This window comes from Notothenia coriiceps, unplaced genomic scaffold (genome assembly GCF_000735185.1).
Source record: "Notothenia coriiceps isolate Sejong01 unplaced genomic scaffold, NC01 NC01_scaffold00016293, whole genome shotgun sequence".
Classification (NCBI taxonomy): Eukaryota; Metazoa; Chordata; class Actinopteri; order Perciformes; family Nototheniidae; genus Notothenia; species Notothenia coriiceps.
Window position 1 is genome coordinate 202,442 of NW_011348994.1, and position 21,919 is coordinate 224,360.

Sequence of the window (21,919 nt, forward strand, 5' to 3'; positions counted from 1 at the left end):
AAAATACTTGAGAAGAGTTAAGGAAGTATAAAGTCAGGCATCATGGCAGAGCGGTGTTACCCTGATCTTGAAGCGGCCCCCCCTCCCGTCGTCCTCCTGCTGCTGCAGGATCTGTCCCGGCTCTGGAGGCGAGCCCAGCGGGGTATCAGCCTTCCTCTTCAGGCCCTGGGGGGGCTGGCCCACCCCACACACCCCTAATGAAATCGGGTCAGGCTCTTCATCCACCTGCAGACACAAGCAAACTTCAATAGTGATGCAGGAATAAGTCCTGATACTGAGTCAGCATTTGACCACGTATGGTTCCCTCTTCTTGAAGTAATTTTTTTAAAAACATTTTTATTGGTGCATAAAATTAAATCTGTGGTTGACACATGCTTACGAGATTTTGAGGTCTTGTTCTACAACGTTAAATGTGTTAGTAAATGCCCCACTGCTAAATGTCTGAAGCTCTTGCGTGTCTTAAAAACAGGGGTTGCTCACAAGTGACCAAATGACACTACTAAATGTTATCAAGCTGAACATTAGCCGCATTTAGCTTAGCGGTGGTGATGCACAGCAAGTTGACCATGATGTAGTTCCTTATATCCTAATGTTAGCTTTTAACTTCTGCTGATTGTGTTTATGCATCAAAAATAATAGAGCGGAGAACATTATCCTGAAGAATAAAATGTGTATCAAAAATGTGTGTACGCCAAAGATCTTATTTTCTGCAATATACCAAAGTCCAATGGAATAATCCCATTACTTTTTGTCGAAGGAGGCCTTGCGATGCTAACTTCGGGATCGACCTACACAAATGTATCATCATTATATCACTCTATATTTAGATTTTTTTTTTACTTATAGTCCTTTATAGAAATCTAACTTAATAAAGAGATGAATGTACAACAAAAGTCAATCGTTTATATGAAACCACTAAGCAGAATACTGAAATGCTAATGCCTCCATGTCAGACTTGTGCTGATAACTCTCTCGCTATCAGCGATGTCTTACAAGACAAAGTGCTCTTAACTGTGATTCTGGGTACAGTGGTGACGCAATGGGAATGCTGTATAGCCAAATACTGTTGGCAGGACTCTAGTAACCATAATTACATCGAAGTGAACAGATTTATTGAAGGCTTTGCTGACTATCTTTGTGCCATCTGAAATGTGTTATGCTGCATTACTAAATCAAAATGGAGGGAGACCACCAGGCAGTTGCTGATTACATCACCATTAGCTGCTGCTGATGTAGTGTGTCTTTGACTAGTGTGTTTGTTGGCTGTAACTACACAATTTAAAGTCAAAATACAAATTCGACCCGTCAAGAAATGTGAAATGTAGTTCAGTCAGTATTTCTTAAAGTGCAGTTTCCATAATACTAAAGTAAATGAGTCCACTTACAGCTATGTAGCTTATGCCAACACCATGGATGCCTATACTGGCCGCGGTGTCCATCACTGGGGCCCCCCCCAACTCAGGCTTGATGGTAGGGTTCAGGACAGCTTTCTTCTCCTTCAGGTTGAGCACGAGGCCCAGCTCCGGAAGGGGCAGGCAGGAGGGGCGGGTCAGACCAAACAGCGTGTAGTAGAGGTTCACTGCATCACAGCGCAGCCGCCAGTCATGGGACGTACCTGAGGACAGGGGGGGGGGGGAGACAGACAACAAAAGGCAAAGCTGGTTAAATCAAATAAAGATAGAAACACCCAGTAAATGCTCTTCGTGTCCCCCTTGTACTGCTACTACTACTAATAATAATAATAATAATAATACATGGGACTTGTATAGCGCTTTTCAGGAAACTCAAAGACGCTTTGACAGAGAATTAAAAAAAAAGAAAAACAAAGAAATACATAAAAGAGATAAGCAAAAAATAGGGAGGGGGGGGGGGTCAGTGGTTGAATGCGGTGTTGAACAGGTGGGTTTTGAGTGATGTTTTGAATGCTGTGAGGGAGGAAGAATCTCTGATGGATTGGGGTAGTGAGTTCCAGAGGGTGGGTGCAGCAACGGAGAAGGCTCTGACCATACTTTACTTTAAAGCTTTACTTTATAAGAGGCTCCATTATGCTTTCTGAGGTTTTCCCTTTCCTGTAGTGTTCTATAGGTTTCTGTGCATGTAAATGGTCTGCAAAGGCTAAAATCCCTCTGTTCCTCCAGAGGGACTTTCTCCCCCACACACACCCCCCCCTGGTGAGAGGGTTAGTACACTTCAACCGCACAGTTCATTCAACACTCCCTAAGAGACAATGAGAACTAAATACAGGATAATTGAGAGCTAAATGCATCATTTGAGTAGTGTTGAGTTGGGATGATTTAACACTAAATATTGCTGAAGCGGACAATCCTAAAGCCAAGCGCCTACAATGGTTGGGGGGGGGCACTGTGGCTTTAGAAGAGGGTAAAAGGAGTTTGTGTTCTTACAGGACTGACCTTCAGCTGCTGAAACATCATCCTGTGTGAGTGTGTGGGTGTTTAACATGTGGGGGTCTGTGGGTTTTGGGGGGGCGAGGAATAAAACAACCAACACATTTTCATAACATAGTATTTAAGGTGACCACACTCTGTGCGGCCAGTGTAAATACATAGTGACCAGTCAGGCTCTCCAACAGACACACACACGGACTGTCCGGCAAACAAAAGTTCACTGGAAATAATTAGCATCATATTTTCATTCATCCCTTAAGCTTGTAAGGCAAATAACGTGCTGCAATAAGAGCTCAATGGGCTTCAGAAATATGGAATTGTTAACAGATACTTGTATTTGGGTTTTGAAACGGTATGTATTTGGATTGGCAGACTGAAGCGTTATGGCCTGGCTGGCTAGCTGAAACACATAGGACCCCCTGGAAGAGAAATAATGAAACCTGAGGACACAATAGGAGGCAGAGCTTTGTGCGTACATGGTGGAGGCACTGCAACAAGCAGACCCTAACATTGTTCACTTCATTACTGGAATATACCAGATAATGTAAAAAAGAAGACAGGAAGACAAATATTTCATATGAAACACACACCGTTCAACAGTTGCTAGTGCTAATGTTTGTCGGGGTTAAAGTGAGTCTATGCATTTACTATACAAACGCTACACTAACGCATTGTGAGTGCACGGCTCCCATCAACATTTTATAAAATCAAAGCCGCATTGAATTTGACGTTATTGCGGTCGGTAAACAACAATTTGGTGTGTTACAGCCACCTTTTGGACTGGAGTGTGGCGCAGTATATTGGCCGATAAACAAAATAATAATAAATAAAAAACAGAAATAATTTCTCGTATTTATAGAGTGGTGCATGAGTCCTAGCACCCTGAAAAGAGTCAGCATTCTACCACATCCGGTACCCTTGTCACAAGTCAAATGTTCGTGTTTTTGGTTAGGTGCCTGAAACAAGGTTAATACAAGCTGAAGACATTTTTACGTTTTATTCTACGACGTTAAATACTAAATGGGACTAACTTACTTCTGGAGATTGAATTGATATGTTAAGACTATGTTAAATTGTGTTTATACGTGGAGATTAATAAAACTTAAGTATCATAAACGTGTTTGCCAAAGATCTTGTTTTCTGCAATATTCCGAGTTCATTGAAAATCCCATTGGCTGTGTATAGTCCAGAGGGGGGTCTGCCTTTTCTATGGAGAGTGTGATTTATTCCTTTGTCCTGTTCTCAGAGAGCTACTACTAACGTCTATTTCACAGTGATAAAGCCAACGGTTCTTTCTAAAAATGTCTAAGAAGCTTTTAGAAAATGTGCTTTAGATGAAGTTCATTACAACTAAATCTGGAAGGGATGTTTTTTGATTGATTCAGAAATTATTTATTTTAAGGTCACTTACAAACACACTGCCTTCTCTTTAGGGAGGAATCATTCTAGCTCAAATGCAATTACTGGATATATGTGCCGGAAGAAACCAAAGAAAAACATGTGGCTAGATAAAATGTTATACTTCTGTTGCATGGTGCTCTTACAAGAAAAGAGTGAACATGCATGAATTCAAATCTCAACTGTGTAGTGGCTCAAATCTGTTGGTCATTCGATGCAGTTTAGATTCAGTTATGATGTGCTCAGTTAAACCATTTCCTCAAACCTAATCACACATGATTGAGTTGACCTCTTTCGTTTCATTAAAAAGTAATGCTTGGGTCAAGTGTCACCGCTAAGATTAAAATGTACCGGACAAATGGGAAATGTTCCGTCAAGAAGTATCTCTATTTATTATTGAGCTTGAAAACAATTGACAAATTAAGCTATAGGAAAAGGAAGACATCATCAAGGCATATAGATATATACTTCATTTCAATTCTTATTGAGAAGCCTGCATAACAACAAAGTGCTGCCAGGGGACTAGTGCTGTATGCGTGCGTGTCTCACCTGAGTTCATAAGTTTCCAGAGCTGGTCGACCAGCGCTTCGTTACACAGAGCCGAGTCTGTGCTCTTGGTGAAAGGTGGATTCTTGCAGAGCATCCCAAGGATCTTATGTCTGATTGGACATAAAAAAAACAGGAAGATGATCATCCACGTTTTCTGTTGGTCTGTAGGCTATACAGTAATTTAGCAGGACCTACAACGTTTCTTTAACAGTAGGGGAGGCTGGTCATGCATGGTCACTTATGCAGTTGGTAGAATAAACTATAGGCAGATAAATGTAACACACATGTGTCTGCTTCAGAAAGGGGTTGCATATATTTGTAACGACAGAGGCAGCAGAGCCTTTCCCTTTCCCCTTAATAAAGGATAGGTTTTCATGCCAATCTTAAAACATTCCTGACATACCCATATGGACATTGAAAGGGTCTTTGGTTGTAAAGACATTCTTTCCTAAAGCGATTTCAGCCCTGCTCTATGCTCAATGCACTGCAAAGTTCTGGCGAAGCTAACATGACGCTCAGCAGTTTGAGAGAAATCTGCAGGTCATCTTTAAGCTTCATGAGTATGAAGGTCTGTCTGTGTGCTTCCGTTCACGCTGAGCCGTGGCAGAAGGGGCAAAGTGGAATCTCGCTCTCTGTGTCCACACTTGATTTGTCTTACTCAGACTGCTAATATCATGTCAACTGATATTTACACTATCATCAGCGTTTGTTGTATTTAATAATGACAAATAAACCAAGAAAAACCATTGAGGTAAGGACACTGTTCTCAAAGTGCAAAGTGTACACATGGTTGTGTGTTGTGTGTGTGAATATGTACCTGACGTAATGAGCCGGCTCGTTCTGCACCATGTTGAGCAGCCACTGCAGCTCTGCTGAGCTCCTCTCCACTGCAGGACAGAGAAACAAACAGAGGCTGAACCCACAGACATGTTGCAATGAAATAACTCCTTAAGATCCTGAAAATGTGTCAGATAAAATACAAATGTGACAAAAACCTTCAAACATCAGGTCTTATTATATATATCACATGGTGTTTGACATTTTATTGTACCCTTGATGGCATTTACATTTGAGATTCGTGTCAACAAAACCTATCAGTGCAGCATACCTTAGAATATGACTACATTTTTCTAAGTATAAAATGTGTCGCAATCCTATTTTTGGGCTAAAATCCGATTCATCGTGTAATGAATAGAATCTGGATGATTCTGATGAGTGTTTGTGTGATACAGATCCTATGAATGAGCATGCAGACAAATCTATTCTTGTATATGCGGATCTCAAGTAACCTGACAACTAGATCAACGACAATGCAGAAGAAGCACGTGTCATAATGTCCAACCTCGAGTGTAGTCCACCAGAGCCTCCAGTGCAGCGACGCGAACGTCTACAAAGTGTCCGTACTCTGCGTAGGACTTGAAGAGCGACGCATCACTGGGAATGTGTCCATTCTTCTGCAGCTCTCGGATCGCATTCAGACAGCTGGAGAGGAGGGGGAGAAGAACACGAGGGGTATTCCAGTTGTGTGTGAAATGAATGCTAGAAGACAGCTAATAAAAGGAAATTGCACAGTTTTTTGTTGCTTTTGGATATATTATTTTTAAAAAGTACATTACCATTACATTTTTATACTTTATTATTATATGGTGGTATTTTTATTATAAAACTATACACCTATCGATTGTTGTGACTCCCTGTCTCTTTCCTCCAATCTTAAACTTGGATATGCAATGGGAATCATTGAGAAGTGAGTCTACTTTTAACTAAAGCCATGATCCCTTTTTCTCTAATTATGGTTGTGATATTGTGTTTTTTGCTCAACAACATGGGTCTACACTCTTGCACACATTACTGCATGCAGCACTCGATTAATGTTCATTTTAGAAACTCTTACATTTTAAGTAAAGGCTAAACTTAAGACTCTCTGACATTGGAAGCCCAAAAGACCTTAACCCACCATAGCACACCTTATTTTGTGGCAGATAATCAGAGTCGCCAGTGTCTTATTAAATTGAAGCAAATATTTAAATAAAACCTAAGAACACTGCCTATGCCAACATGGACTGATATTACTTTACTATGCTTAGTAGTACCAACATTTTGTATAAGTTTAACAAATGAGATAAATAATCTGCCAGGACAAACACATGTTTCAGGAGATCATCAGTGGAACATAGAGACCAACACTCCGCTTCTAACCTGACAGTGATGGTGTTCCTGAAGCTCGGCAGCAGCTTCTCCATGTTCAGGAACCGTGTGATCTCCTCCAAGATGAGACGCACGTCAGCATTCAGATTGTCCACGGTGCGCACCTCGTTGCTGATGCTTATGGCCGGGGTCAGGGAGTTGGTCAGGGCTTCAATCAGCTCTGCACGGTAGTAGTTATCTGAGAACTGAAGACACGCAAGAAGGGGGGGTCAGTACTGACATTGCAGAGTACTGGGATGACCACATGCAGTCAGCGTCTAACCAGAAGTGCAAGAGAAGCAGTGAAGTGCAGTGTAATGTATATGTAGAGTTTAACTATATCAAGGAGACAGATATTTAAAGCTTAAGCATATATAGTATGAACAGTATTAATACGTATAAACACTATGAACATATGAAATATAGACAGTATAATAAATATGTATACACTTTGAACAACTTATTTGAATAAATACACTATCTCAACTGCTCGTTAACACAAATATCTAATCAGCCAATCACATGGCAGCAACCTAATGCATTTAAGCATGAAGACATGGTCAAGACGACCTGGTGAAGTTCAAACAGAGCATCAGAACGGGGAAGAAAGAGGATTTAAGTGACTTTGAACCTGGCATGGTTGTTGGTGCCAGACGGCTGGTCTGAGTATTTCAGAAACTGCTGATCTACTGGGAATTTCACAACCATCTCTAGGGTTTACAGAGAATGGTCCGAAAAAGGGAAAACATCCAGTGAGCGGCAGTTCTCTGGGAGAAAACGCCTCATTGATGCCAGAGATCAGAGGAGAATGGCCAGACTAGTGCAAGATGATAGAAAAGCTACAGTAACTCAAGCTAGAACATTTCGAGAAATGTTGACTGTGTGACTGAAACTAGGGTGCGCGTCCCGATGCTAACATTACCCCCGCTGAGTAAGTATTAATAGCATTAGTTGTATTGTTAAGGTACAACAAAGAATATCCATTAATTGTGGCTCACCTTTAGCTGACTGTTTTAACTGTTTATCAATGACATTTTTAGATTCTTGTACCACATTCCTGCATCGTTTCTGAACATGTTTAGATCACAACTGGATTTAGTTAACGACCGACAGGTGTGTTCAAAGATCAAAGCGTTTTCACAGCAACGCCCTGCCATTGAACGAGAGACAGCTTGTCAGAGAATGTATTGAAAATATTGTGCTGCATTATTGCTTCTAAGTAAAAAACTGTAACTCCAATCAGCTAAGTATCCTACCCAGAGTATTGAGGATACCAGATGAACACACCTGATGACTCTCGTGTTTGCTATGTGTGTAAGTCCGTTTGATTAAATGAGCATATCGGTGCGGCCGTGACAATTTTCCCTACATTATGATCACCTAATTATGTATGAGGAGTAAAAATGGTGGCCAGCCAAGCAATAGTTGGAAAAAAACCTCTTTAGATTTTACAGCTCCTCTCCCATCTAGCCGTGATGTCACCACTCTAAGTCTTAACCAGCTCTCCCATAGACACCCATTATGAAACATGAAACATTGTGACATTTTCACAAAACGTAAGCTCCGAGTATGAGAACCGTACTAGCTATCCAAAAATATCCAATTAGTCTAATAAAGTCCATAGTCTCGAGAACCGTTTAAACTTGCAATCTTTGTTCTACGTTAAAGTATGCAGAATCTGTATGGGGTGAAAGTTGGGTGTTTTTGAGCTCTGTTCAAATGGATTTCCCATTCATTCCTATGGGGCAAATGATCGTAGTGTTCTGCGATTTGCGTGAAAACGGCTAGGCGAATCTCTTATAAAAGACATAGCAACCCGATCCCGGTCATTCCGTACGTTTTGATATGTTTTTTGTGTGTTTCGTGTCAACGCTGCCAGACGAGTAGCATTACAACATTTGTGGCGGAAGAAGGAGAATAAGATGAGATAAGTATGTTGAATATTATACAGTGTGTGGCTTTGCCAGTCACACAGAATAACCACTAGTTACAACCAAAGTATGCAGAAGACCATCTCTGAACCACAACACGTGGAACCCGAAGCAGAGGGGCTACAGCAGCAGAAGACCACACCGGGTGCCCCTACTGTCAGATAAGAACAGGATACTGGGGCTACAATTTGCACAGGCACAACAATAAAACATTTGGAGTGTGTGTGACGGGGCATCTATACTTTGTTTTTTCTGTTGTCGTTGTACTTGATCAGGTCCAGGATGAAGTTGAGCACATCTTTGGGACAGAGGTTCTGGACATCTCTGAGTAACGCCATGGCAACAGGCATCGTCTGACATCGGAGAAAAAGACAACAGTACAATCATGATCATGTTTGCAACAAAAAAGATGGAGACATTTTTTATAGCTAAATGTTACTGCTGAAAACCTTTACTGTGCTTGCACATGGCATTGTAAGTGGAGCCTAATACTGGAATTTGTAAAATGTGGTTGTTCTGTAATTGTACCAAAATAGGTTCACTGAAAAACAAAAAATAAAACGTTGAAATAAATGTATTTTGTCAACAAAGTTCACATTACTGTATTAGTTTAGTTGAAGGCAATAGTATTAAGTTGAACCTAATGTATTTTTGTTACACCTTTTTTAAGTGTGGGACATAATACTGCTGAAACATCAATGGGTCAGGGCTCTCTGGTGGATAATACAACAAATAGACACAAAATATATTTAAAAACATTTACGGTATTTCTGCACTGAAATGTATTGTATTGTAAATGTATGTATACTAAAATAAGCTGAAGCTATGCCTGGGATAGCGTCCAGGACTACAGTGTGTTGACACAGTTAATGGACCTATAAGAGTTATGCATTGTATGTATTACCTTTTGCAGGAAGTACGTCTGAAAGCTGATGAAGTGGTTGGTCTTGACGATGTTGGGGCAGCTCTTACAGCAGAACATTCTGGTAAACAGGGACTTCATAGCTGGGGGGCCCTGCCACGTGCTCACCATGGCATTGGCTATCTGCAAGGTTTACATATGCACATGAGAACAGGAGAAGACAGCTCTTTTTCAAAGCTTGTGTCTGCTGTCACCACATTAAAATAACTGCCAACTGAAACATACAAGAGTTCTGCAAAGCATGTACAATGTACCCAGATGTATATTCTTAACTCTCAGGAGCTATGGGCAGACAAATAACTCATTTAAGAATGTTTTACTTTTATAACAATGTCCTTTCTGTCCATTATAATTGCTGTGGTGGGAACAGAAGCCCACAGTGAAAGTGTACACACGAGAGGTTTCCACAGGCATGAAGACCAGCGGCTCCAGTGGTCTTTGGGTTCCAACAGGATATTGGGGAATTTATGTTAATGTGGTAATATAGGACCAAGGGTCACTGACACAGGATGTTGTCATTTGGTAAGGCAAATAAAGGCATGCTCACCGGAATGTTGTTGTATGTGCGTGTGCACGCATTCACGAACACACTTGTGTTTGTGTGAATATTAAACATGTGCATGCATTCTTTCGTTTTATGTCCCCCCAAATGTTCACCCCCAGGCTGTTCCTTTATCCTTCCCACAATTTCTATCAATAACAAGCAATTATATGCCATACCACCAATCATAACGCAGCAAAATCCATCTGAGGTCAGTTATATTTCACGTTTGTGGTCAGTGTGTGTATGTTAGTATGTGAATGTGTGTGTGTGAGCTTTTATGTCAGTCAGCGTGTGAAGTATAAACCAAAGGCCATTACGATGGAGACTGTTGGGGGTTCTGTGGCCAATCACAGCACCTTAATGAAGGTAGTGAAGTGCCATTTCAACCTCCACTCAGTTTATCATGTTGCGAAAATATTGGTTCAGGTGGAACCTGAGAGGCGGATATCCAGTGGGGTTAAAGTTAGAAAAGACTAAATCCAGAGAATAGAGAATTTCCTGCAGTCTCAGAACAGGATTATACAGCCAACAGGACAGGGAGGGTTGAACTAGTGGGTGCTGGTCAAATATTGTTATCAAAATAACAAGTGAGGGAGCGATGAGGAGGATGGATATGGTTAACACAGTGTCCCCTTTATTTGAAATGACAAGTGTAAAAAAAAGAGCAAACTATTAGAGCATGCTGGTTTCAGAGTCTTTCTCGAGCTATAAACTGAACTTGTATTCTCCCTTCTGTGCCTCTCTCATGCATCCCTCGCCTAACACACATTCATTCACATCTCCACCCTAGGCCTTCTTCACCCTTCTTGTTTCCTCATATTCTTTCAGGGACCCACATTACTACTTATTTCTCCTCATCCCCTCTCACTCCATATTTGCAAAGTTACAGCTTCTCTCTTCTGCTCAGTTAGAGCATTTCTATGGAAGCCCAGAATCTCAGTTAAATGACATTGTGACCTATCATGGGTCATCATGCTCCCAATATAAATCCATTGATCCTGCTGACAGGCGACACCACTGACTAACTTACCTTCTACTCTTACTAAATGTAATCTGTTTGGACTAAACTACAGTGAATGTAAAAGTGAACATCTTAAACCCAATCAGTCATGCTTTACCCACTGCAGAAGGGCTGAAGCATGTCCTTGATACCCACAATGGATCTGCCTGAACACTTAACTCTTTGCACCATATACGAGTAACTAATTCCAGTTACTAGCTTTCATTCAACACTTTCCTACCTTAGCCTAGCTTATGCTGCTATATTTAGTCAAAAACACTGCTCAAACTACAATTCACAAAACCCATTGACACATACTGGCAGACACATACCTTGGCCAAACAGAAGCAGGCCTGCATGCGGACTTTGTAGAAACACTGTTCCTGCTCCAGGATGTCCGTCAGAGCCAGTCTGGAGGCAGGAGTTGGGAACTTCTCCAAAGCTGAGATGGCCTCCTCCTAAGAGAGAGAAAAGGTACATGCTCCGTCAGTGACAGTAGGCTCAACATGAAAAGCTGCTACCAACATGTTGCTTGGAGTAAGGAGAGATAAATGGGACTGATAAGTCTTGCCATTCAATTTTTTTTAACCAACTAGGATGTGGTTCCAAATTAGAACCCGCTTTCAGAAGCTATCAATGAAAGCACCATTTAGGGATGTGGTGTCTTAGCAGAAAAAAAAGAAGATCTAACTGCAGAGTGATATGGTGAACCCATAAGAAAACCCACCTGTGCAACTACATCCCTTTCATAGCGCAGCTGATACTGCCACATGAAGTCAGCCTGCTCAAACTCCACCTTCCTCAGGATGGACATGTCCGGGTCGATCCGGATCCAGAGGAGAGGAGAGTCAGCACTGCAGACGTTACAAGAGAGAGACACATTGAGGGGAAGTTCAAACAAAAGTAAGAAACGTCAACTCCCACAGGGAGCAAAAATTTGTTGCTGATCATAGATCCATCTTTAACTTTAAAATGTCATCCTGAAGAGGTTTCCATAGCAGTCATATCAAGAGTCAAGGCTTTTATTGTCATTCGAATATAGCTACAGTGTAGTTATGTCGATGAAAATCTTAGGTCCCAGGCTCCTCAAACAGTGCAACACAATAAAACAGATTAAATAGTGCAAGTAATACAATAAAATAGAATAGAAGTAGTGCCATAAGACTCAAGTGATACATCATTTGTTGCAAACAGGTGAATGTTATGGATGTTCTTAGTTCAGGTGTCTTATTGCCTGTGGGATGAAACTGTCCCTGAGTCTGGTGGTTTTAGTCCGGATGCTGCGGTAACGCCTGCCAGACGGCAGCAGACAGAACAGTTTGTGGCTGGGGTGATGGGGGTCTTTGATAATCTGGAGGGATTTCTTCCTGAGGCGCTGGGAGTAAAGGTCCTCCATGGATGGCAGCTCCGTCCTGGTGATGTTCTGTGCAGTTTTCACCACCCTCTGTAAAGCCTTACGATTGAGGGCGGTGCAGCTGCCGTACCAGGCCGTGATGCAGCCAGTCAGGATGCTCTCTATGGTGCACCTGTAGAAGTTGCAGAGTATCCTGGAATCCATGTTGAACATCCTCAGCCTGCGGAGGAAGAAGAGCCGCTGTCGAGCTTTTTTGGTGATGGTGGTGGTGTGAAGAGTCCATGTTGGGTCCTCTGTGATGTGGACACCGAGCAACCTGAAGCTGTTGACTCTCTCCACCGTAGTCCCACTGATGGCGATGGGGGCGTGTCCCTCTCTCTGCTGCTTCCTGTAATCCACAATCAGCTCCTTGGTTTTGCTGACGTTGAGATGGAGGTTGTTATCCTGGCACAAGATGTCAGGTTTTCGACCTCCTCTCTGTACGCCGTCTCGTCGCCGTCTGTGATCTGGCCGATGATTGTCGTGTCGTCAGCAAACTTTACGATGGTGTTGGAGCTGTGTGTGGCCACGCAGTCGTGTGTACACAGGGAGTAGAGGAGAGGGCTGAGCATGCATAGATAAGACAATGCTTCACTTTAGAAGGAGATTCATCCAAAAAAATGTGACAGTTTTGTTTTTGTATAAGATATTTTATGGTATTTTCAAAATAAATACAAAAAATATACAAGTAAGCTAATACATGTCAATTACTCAGAATGGCTTTTATAGCTGTATGAGGAAGAGGCTTTCAAATGGCATATATATTGGAACCAGTTACGATTGGATGGTTATTTACATTGTTTTTCTTCTGTTTCTAAAATTAATTTGTTGGCTTAATATTTTGGACTGTTGAATAAGTAAAGTAAATAAAACTCTTTCAAATTGATCATTTATTCAAACCAATTACCAATTACACATGTTATGCAACAAGCACCTAATTAGAAACATCTTAGAACCTGTGTGTAGACGCCAGACATGTAATTAATACCAAACAAAACCCAACTGATCTTCAGTTGAATTAAATCCTTGTGCAGATGTAATTAAAATAATATTTGTTGATATGGTTTGCATTCTAAATGGCAACCTTATTGTAAGTTGAAAGTCTCTTTGAATGGGAATATTTACCAATTGAAATAGAGGATTTAAATAGAAATGTGAGCATGGAAGGTTTTTTTATATTTCTCCATTAGCCACACTAGCAATTGCCTCAGACATAGAAACATTGCTTGGTTGTCACTAGGAACTGTGGCACAGACAAAAAGATCGCAACAATTTAGGATTAATGTGAATTTTGAGACTGACATTCATGGTCAACTGAGGAGGTACCCGTGATCCTGTGAAAATGTGTCTTGCCACCCCTACAGAAGATCAACGTTTTTATCGATTCGGTAAGTTTAAATAACATCTACTTATGTGATTGTACCAAAATGTTTTACAGACTATTGTTCCTTGACAAAAATCAAGATAAGGCATCAGCTGTAATGTCTGTGCTTGTTACTCCTGTGCACAATAAAGACACAGCAAAAGTATATTTTTAGGGATTATTATTTACTCTGAATGTTACCCTTCAGTATTGAAAATGCAGGGTTTGCTGTTTTAAATGGACAAGGTAATCAAGGTGAACTTGTTGATCATTTTATATTTCATCATAAACAATTGAAGCTGCTTACTTTGGTGACCCCAGTATTGTTCCTATGTATGACACAACTTGCTGCCCAGCTCCAAGAACTGAGTGGAGTTTTGGAAGTGAGCTATCCATGACCCCAAAAGGACAAATTGTAACAACTTTGGTAAGCTTTTGTAACCCCAGCCTGTTAACTCTGTATGATAGCTACAGTACACCCAGCAGGCTGAGCAGCATGAGTGAACAGATACTGACAACCTGTGGCAATATTTCATGACAAAGCACTTGGTCTCCTTTTAAAGTTTTTACCCAAGACTCAATAAATAGACCCTCCAGAAAAACGCGATTCTGCGATCGCAGAATTTACCGCATAATCAGCAAAATGGCGCAGATTTCTAAAAGGCCGCATATTTATCAAAAGGCCGCATAATCCCCGCATTTTTCCACACAAAGTTGAGAAAAAAAAAAGTCGTCTTGATGTGACGTCATCAGCTCGCGCATCACAGAATGTAAACAACACTGTATAGAGTGAACGTGTGGAGCTCACACGATAGAGAAAACACCAAAATGAAAATATCTAATCCATCTCATTTACCGACGAACATTTAGAAATGTTCGTCGGTAAATGAGATGGATTAGATATTTTCATTTTGGTGTTTTCTCTATCGTGTGAGCTCCACACGTTCACTCTATACAGTGTTGTTTACATTNTATGCCTGCCACAGCTGCTGCCCCTGCTCAAACACTCCATGTCTTACCTGCATGAGATCTTTGAGTTCTATGAGGAGATTCTGACATGCCGCTACCCTTATGCCTGCTTCAAGACTGTGTTTGTGGACGAGGCCTACGTACAAGTGTCCTCCTATGCTTCCATGAGTATCTTCAGGTAGGCATGAGACTCTCATCAAATACAAGAATAAAGTTACAGTGCAGTGTAAGATACGAATAGTTCCATTAAAAGCAGCGGCAAAAAGAAAAGTCCTGAGCCTTGATTTAAAGTAGTAGAGTTTGTTCCAGATGTTTGGCGTATAATAACTGAATGCTGCTTCTCACTGTTTAGTTCTGACTCAGAAAGCAGCCCCGTTCAAGAAGACCTGAGAGTTCTGGATGGTTCATAATGTAGCAGGAGATCAGAAATGTATTTTGGCACTAAACCCTTCAGTGCTTCATAAACAACAACAGCATTTTGTCATATTATATTCATGTACTGTGTCTGATTCTGTCTCACCTGGAGTTGTTGGTTTTGTTTTCAGCACCAACCTGCTCCACAGCTCTATGATCATAGACCAGACCCCGCAGACACGTCGCTGTCTGGCCCAGGCCCTGGCTCAGCAGTTCTTTGGCTGTTTTATCTCCAGGATGTCATGGTGAGTCTGCACAGTGAGCCCGTTAGCTCGGAGACGGGAAGTCTAAGCCACACAGGAAGACATGTCCTGTTGAGACCTCAGATACTGAAGACCCATTTCTCACTGGCTAATCGCTGCGTCAATCAAGACATTGCCTAAGCCCTATGTGGGGGCATTTTTCTGGATCTACCAGAAAACCAACTTAAAGATAAGATTAATAACAAAAAGACAACTTAGAGCCTATCACAGCATTAACCCTTAGAAAACATATCTTTGTCTTATTTTGCGAGTGGGACAGGGGATCTTTAGGGGGAGATCGCATGTCAAAAGTACATGCCAAATATCAGTGGTATACATAATCTGAAAGTTGAGACCCTGAAGATGGAAGGTTTTATATACTTTTTGGTAAGACGCATTTCAAATCTAAAAGTTTACAGTGTAGAAGATCCTGGAACACTATGATCACACTATGACTGTGAATGGCCATACCCATGCTCTATTATGTTTCATAAAGTATGGCAGAAAGGTTTGTGTTGATCATTCTGGATCACTCAACACTTGATCGAAAAACAACAGAGAAAAATCCATTCAGAGATTTGGTATCAAAAACTTTGGACATTTGCAATAATTGCTTAGGGAATAAGGAAAGCTTCTAAAAGCCCTCAGTCTCTAGTTGTGCTTGTTAAGTTGAATGAGGTTCTGATTATCCTAGAGCTCATTTTATAAAGTGAGGTCATGTTTCAAAAAATAGTCTGACAACAATGAATAGACTTGACTAACATTTACACACGTTTATACAGCTGAATTCATTTAATCGTCTCAGCTTTCCATACATTTATGAAATTCCCAGACTGTAGGGACCCCAGCAGGAAGAAATGTATTTAAAAAAAGGTGAAAATAACACATTTATACTTCATAATTTTGTCCAAAACTCAGTAGGCTTGTGTTAAGATAAGAGGCCCATCGATAGGACTTAAATCCTGCTAGTATTGTGGAGAGAAACGCGTATTGTCCCCCCGTCTCTGACCTTTGAACACACATCAGATGTGTGTCCTTGGTTTGCTTATGTTGTTGAGCTGGCTGGTGTTGTGTAAGAAAAGATCTCAGGAGACTCAGATCTCTTTGATTCTAGCAAAGCATGGTGCTGCCTGCTAGCAATTAATCAGAGTGGGGGTTCACTAGGGCTGTAATTGAAAGCAGCCGTGCTCAGTAGCCTGTCAGACATAAAAGAAAAAGGCACACGGAAAAATAAAAACTGCTCTTTTTACAAATTTATGAAACCTTGATATCAAAAACTGAAGTTTGAGGAGCTTTAGGAAACAATACATTGATTTGTGTTTTATCTCCGCCTTGTGTTTCTGTGTAATAGAGTTTTTTTCTTAATGAAAATCTGCTGAAGATTTCATTGACCAATTGCATCTGAGGGTGTTGGTTTGTAAAGTGCTGTTTTTTCAGTGTTACAAGAAGGAAGTTGAGACTACTTTTTAAGAAGGGTTTCTCTAAAAAGAGAGGAAAGAAACTCAAAGCTTAAGAGTTCGACCTTGTTTTTAATATTGAATCAAAAATATTCTCAAGACAATATTAGGATGAAATATTTTAGGAGAATAATTCCATAGTGTCCATAAAGTTGATCAGAGTTAATGCACAGTTGAAATCCTAATTGCTACCCGCAGGATGGATTCAGTTCAGCATGACGCTGTTAAACCACCCAGGTTGAATCATAGTATTGTGTTCCTTTTTTTACAAGCTAATAAATCCAGGCTGATAAATGTACAAAAGCTGTGTCTGCCATGCCAAGTTTGTTCCTAGGAATACCACAAGGATAACTTACACAATAACTTAGTAAAGAGCAACACAAGTGTGGCCTTTTACTTTAAAAGTCACTTTTAATAAGCTTGAAGCCGTGAAGGAAACAGGGGGAGCTCTCAGTTTCCGGGGTTTAATCTCCATATCCTATTTAATCCGGATCCCAGAAAGGGCTCCTTGAAAGTGTGAAGGATCGAAGGTCTGGAGTTCATTTTCTTAAATATGGAGTTAACCTGCATTTCATTTGTTACAATTCCTTGAATAATGCCTGAACGTTGGACATATACCTCAAACCATGCGGGGCACTTAACCCCCCCAGGTGAAGACATTGATATTTGGTGATGATTTGTATTTTGTGAACTTGCAGTGCATATGTGTTGTTCCTCCTGAAGGGCTGATGAGTGGGTGCTGAAGGGGATCTCAGGCTACATCTACGGCCTCTACCTAAAGAAGACCTTTGGAGTGAATGAGTACCGGCACTGGATCAAAGAGGTAACAGTTATTCTAGACAACTCTTTATCCTGTCGGAACTTGGTGATAATAGCATGGCTCTGGTTTTCGACAGAGAGTGAAAAAAAGTGTGCAGCACAGTCAGTATGAGAAAAATTAGGAGCTTTTTGAACTGTTTTGGCTCTTAGTATGTGCCTTTCACTTTTCTCTGAAATGTAAAAGACAATCTGGGAAAATAATCACAGATTTATCTGTAACAAATATAACCGTGCAGTAGGCAGCCATTCACTCATAGACTTAACTAATGATCAACTTATTTGAGTTTATATTCAACTGAATTAAAAAATTTGATTAATTTATAAATGTTTATGAATTTTATTATTTTCTCTTCAGGAGTTGGACAAGATTGTGGAGTATGAACTGAAGATGGGGGGGGTTCTGCTGCACCCGACCTTCAGTGGAGGAAAAGAGAAAGACAAGTAACGCTTCAATCCAATCACAGTCATTTGGTCCTGGATCATAATTGCATGACACACTGAGCTAACTGTTTTCTATCTTCAGTCCAACCCCCCACCTCCACTTCTCCATCAAGCACCCCCACACTTTGTCCTGGGAGTACTACAAGATGTTCCAGTGTAAGGCCCACCTGGTGATGAGGCTGATAGAGAACCGGATCAGCATGGAGTTCATGTTGCAGGTGACACACTGCCAGCATTTCCCTGTCTTATGCCTCTTTAAACGTCTAAGGCAGTATTTATTAACCTCATAACAAAAGATGGTTTTGTCTTCATTTGAATTCTTTGTTTTCTGCTCCCTTACTAAAGGTTTTCAACAAGCTTCTGAGCCTGGCGAGTACCGCCTCCTCCCAGAAGTACCAGAGTCACATGTGGAGTCAGATGCTTCTGTCCACTCACGCCTTCCTCAAGTCCATCTCCAACGTCTCAGGCAAAGACATCGGCCCCCTCATCAAACAGTGGGTGTATCTTTCAATCTGGAATGGATGGTTTGCCAGCACACAGAGTGATTATTGAACTGCTTCACAGTATGACCTTACACAGAAGGGAAATATAGAGGTTCAATGTTTGGTCATGTCAGACCTTAAATAGTTTTAGTTAATTAAAGCACTTTTCAGGTTTTTCTGCAGCCTTGAAACTTAGTCCACTGACTCAGAACTGACTCACGTTAAAACAAATGCAAAAAGATATCAAATGTATAAAATAATTACAAAGGCCATGTTTTAAACATTTCACCAGTTCATTGTTTAATCTTGAATAAAAAAAAATAAAAAAAATGTATTGGCCTTAACTTTTGGTACTCCAGAGACCAAAGTGCTGTGGTGAAATTCTTTGGCAGTTTTGCTTTTAATAGGAAAAGGAACGTGCTGGAGCTGGAGATCCGTCAGGACTACACATCATCTGGAACCCAGAAATATGTGGTGAGCGTCCACATACAGTGTTTGGAATAAATGAATTGTCTGTGTCTAGAGCAGTCAATTTTTTTAAGTAAATCGTTTATTTATTTTTTACAGCAGATTCAAATGACATTTGTAATAAAAATCAAAGTGTACTGTAGGCCACAATCCTAGTCTGCTTGCCAACATTTGCTGATGGTCAATGAGAGGATTAGTTATTATTTTACAGTGCAAAACACCAGTTACCAAGTATGGCACAAACATGGCTATCCTTCTAAGACAGTCTTTCCCTTCGAGGGAGACCTATTCTAAAACCAAACTCCAAGACTTAAAGGGATAAAAAAAATCTAATATTGTTACAGAATTCCCATTTCATAAAATTGTCCTATGTTTATTTGCCTGCAGGGCCCTATCAAAGTGACAGTGCAGGAGCTGGATGGATCCTTCAACCACACGCTGCAGATCGAGGAGAATAGCCTGAAACACGACATCCCCTGTCACTCCAAGAGCCGCCGGTACACACGCTGCACACACTCTCATAAGTCAACACAATAATGGAGAAATGTTTATATTTACTAGATATCATATATTACTTATTATTATTATTGTAAGCCAGTAAAATAGTTTGTATCATTTGAATATTAATACAACCATGTTTATAATATAATAAGTGTGATACTCATTGTTACTCATTATGTTGCTTTGTTTCTTGGTGATACGTTGATCTTGTTGTTATCTATTTAATCTTTGTTTCTTTACTTTGTCCTCTCGTCTCTGTTTCTAGTCGAACAGAAATGTGATCAACAAAGAGAATTTATTAAAGAAATTCTGAGTGTGGCTGTGTTTACTGACTGTTCCATTGTTTTTTCCCCCAGAAACAAGAAAAAGAAGATTCCTCTGATGAATGGAGAGGAAGTTGACATGGATTTATCGGCAATGGAGTAAGACATCACTGCTGTAGCCATTTGTTTGTTATTTATATTGTATGTATTAGTTATTGTATCATTTTATTTATATATAATGCAATGGTGTTTTCTAGTGTTTAAGGCGAGCTTTTTTTAATTTAAGAAAAAATTTATTCATAAAATACTTGACTCTTCTAGCTGGAACAAACGTGTGTCTACCTATTAGCCATTGATGGAGCAGCGGGGGGTGCTGTGGGAGTGTCTGCGTGCGCATCTCTCCCAGATGAGCTGAACAGTTTTTTTGCACGATTCGAGAGCAGCCAGGCTGTGGAGGCACAGAAGGATCAGGAGCCCTGCCCTTTTGTTTTAAACAGGGCAGATGTGTAAATCCTTTAAAAGGGTTAACCCACACAAGGCTCCAGGACCTGATGTCATCCCTGGCCGTGTTCTCAGGTTGTGCAGTTGAGCTGGCAGAGGTGTTCACAGACATCTTCAACAGGTCCCTGCTGCAGTCTGTAGTCCCCACATGTTTTAAACACTCCCCCATCGTTCCTGTCCCCAAAAAGTCTAAAATCACCAGCCTCAACGACTACCGCCCAGTAGCACTCACCTCCATCATCATGAAGTGCTTTGAGCGGTTAGTCAAAACCTTCATCACCTCCTCCCTCCCTGACTCTCTGGACCCCCTGCAGTTTGCCTACAGAGCAAACAGGTCCACAGACGACGCCATAGCCCTCACCATCCACACTGCCCTCTCACACCTGGACCAGAGGACCACATATATGAGAATGCTGTTCATTGATTACAGTTCAGCCTTCAATACCATTGTGCCCTCCAAGCTGGCCATCAAGCTCAGAGACCTCGGGCTCAACAGCGCCCTCTGTGACTGGATCCTGAACTTCCTGACGGGCAGACCCCAGGCAGTGCGGGTGGGAAACATCCCATCCTCCACCCTGATCCTCAGCCACCGGAGCCCCTCAAGGCTGCATGCTCAGCCCTCTCCTCTACTCCCTGTTCACTCACGACTGCGTGGCCACACACAGCTCCAACACCATCGTGAAGTTTGCTGACGACACGACCGTCATCGGCCAGATCACAGACGGCGACGAGACGGCGTACAGAGAGGAGGTTGAAAACCTGACATCTTGGTGCCAGCATAACAACCTCCATCTCAACGTCAGCAAAACCAAGGAGCTGATTGTGGATTACAGGAAGCAGCAGGGAGAGGGCACACGCCCATCGCCATCAATGGGACTACGGTGGAGAAGACGTCAGCAGCCTCAAGGTTCCTCTGTGTCCACCATCACGAGGACCTGACTGCTGGACTGTTCACGAGCACCGTCATTGGAACCCATCACTGTGGTCGTTCTGATATGGACGCTTCCATCCCTGAGCCCTGACATGGGTCTCATCACTTGGCTAGTCGCACCATGGACTTCGTTCACTGAAGTGGACGCTGACATTGACTCATCACTGAGGACCTGATCCTCACTAGGGCCTGACATGACGCGCGATCACACTCAGCACCATGCAACCAGTCATCATGACAGTACGCTCTTCTCATTCTCTGTTAATGGCTGGAGGAGCGTTCACATGACGACTTCATACCTCCTAGCTAGGATCACTCTCGCCAACTGTCTACAGGTGAACCATAGAGAGGAGACATGACCTGTACAACAGATGAAAACCCTACTCGTTAGAGCGAGGGTCCTCTGCACTCGCTCCGCTCGTAAACGGTTGGCCGTTCACGGAAGACAGAGTTCGCATCATGACGGGCGACACATTCTATCATGTGAGTTGACGAGCCATAGAGAGCGATCCTGGACCTTCTACAGGGTGCACCAGGAGAGAGCGATTCCGCTGAGATTTGGATTGATCTACTCTCAGGCTGACGCCCAAATACCATAACATCGAGGTTTCCACCAATATTCAACTGTGTGGAGCCAGTCTGTGGTCCGTCTGGACGTGAGCAGGCCTGGACAGCAGTTGCCCACCGCCGCTCAATCGTAAGGCTTTACAGGAGGGTGGTGAAAACTGCACACAGCACA

General features: G+C 41.7%; 1 protein-coding gene across 1 annotated transcript in view; it reads right to left on the reverse strand.

Moving 5' to 3' along the window:
• taf2 (TAF2 RNA polymerase II, TATA box binding protein (TBP)-associated factor) overlaps nucleotides 1–21,919 on the reverse strand; it is a 31,552-nt gene that overhangs the window by 1,736 nt on the left and 7,897 nt on the right. Inside the window, exons 7-17 of the mRNA XM_010775863.1 lie at nucleotides 18,470–18,546; nucleotides 11,664–11,790; nucleotides 11,269–11,394; nucleotides 9,375–9,515; nucleotides 8,713–8,823; nucleotides 6,552–6,745; nucleotides 5,695–5,834; nucleotides 5,170–5,239; nucleotides 4,353–4,462; nucleotides 1,386–1,615; nucleotides 61–225 (exon numbers count right to left, since the gene is read on the reverse strand). Coding sequence (XP_010774165.1) covers nucleotides 61–225; nucleotides 1,386–1,615; nucleotides 4,353–4,462; nucleotides 5,170–5,239; nucleotides 5,695–5,834; nucleotides 6,552–6,745; nucleotides 8,713–8,823; nucleotides 9,375–9,515; nucleotides 11,269–11,394; nucleotides 11,664–11,790; nucleotides 18,470–18,546 — 1,491 coding nt within the window. The remainder of the gene's footprint in view (nucleotides 1–60; nucleotides 226–1,385; nucleotides 1,616–4,352; nucleotides 4,463–5,169; nucleotides 5,240–5,694; nucleotides 5,835–6,551; nucleotides 6,746–8,712; nucleotides 8,824–9,374; nucleotides 9,516–11,268; nucleotides 11,395–11,663; nucleotides 11,791–18,469; nucleotides 18,547–21,919) is intronic.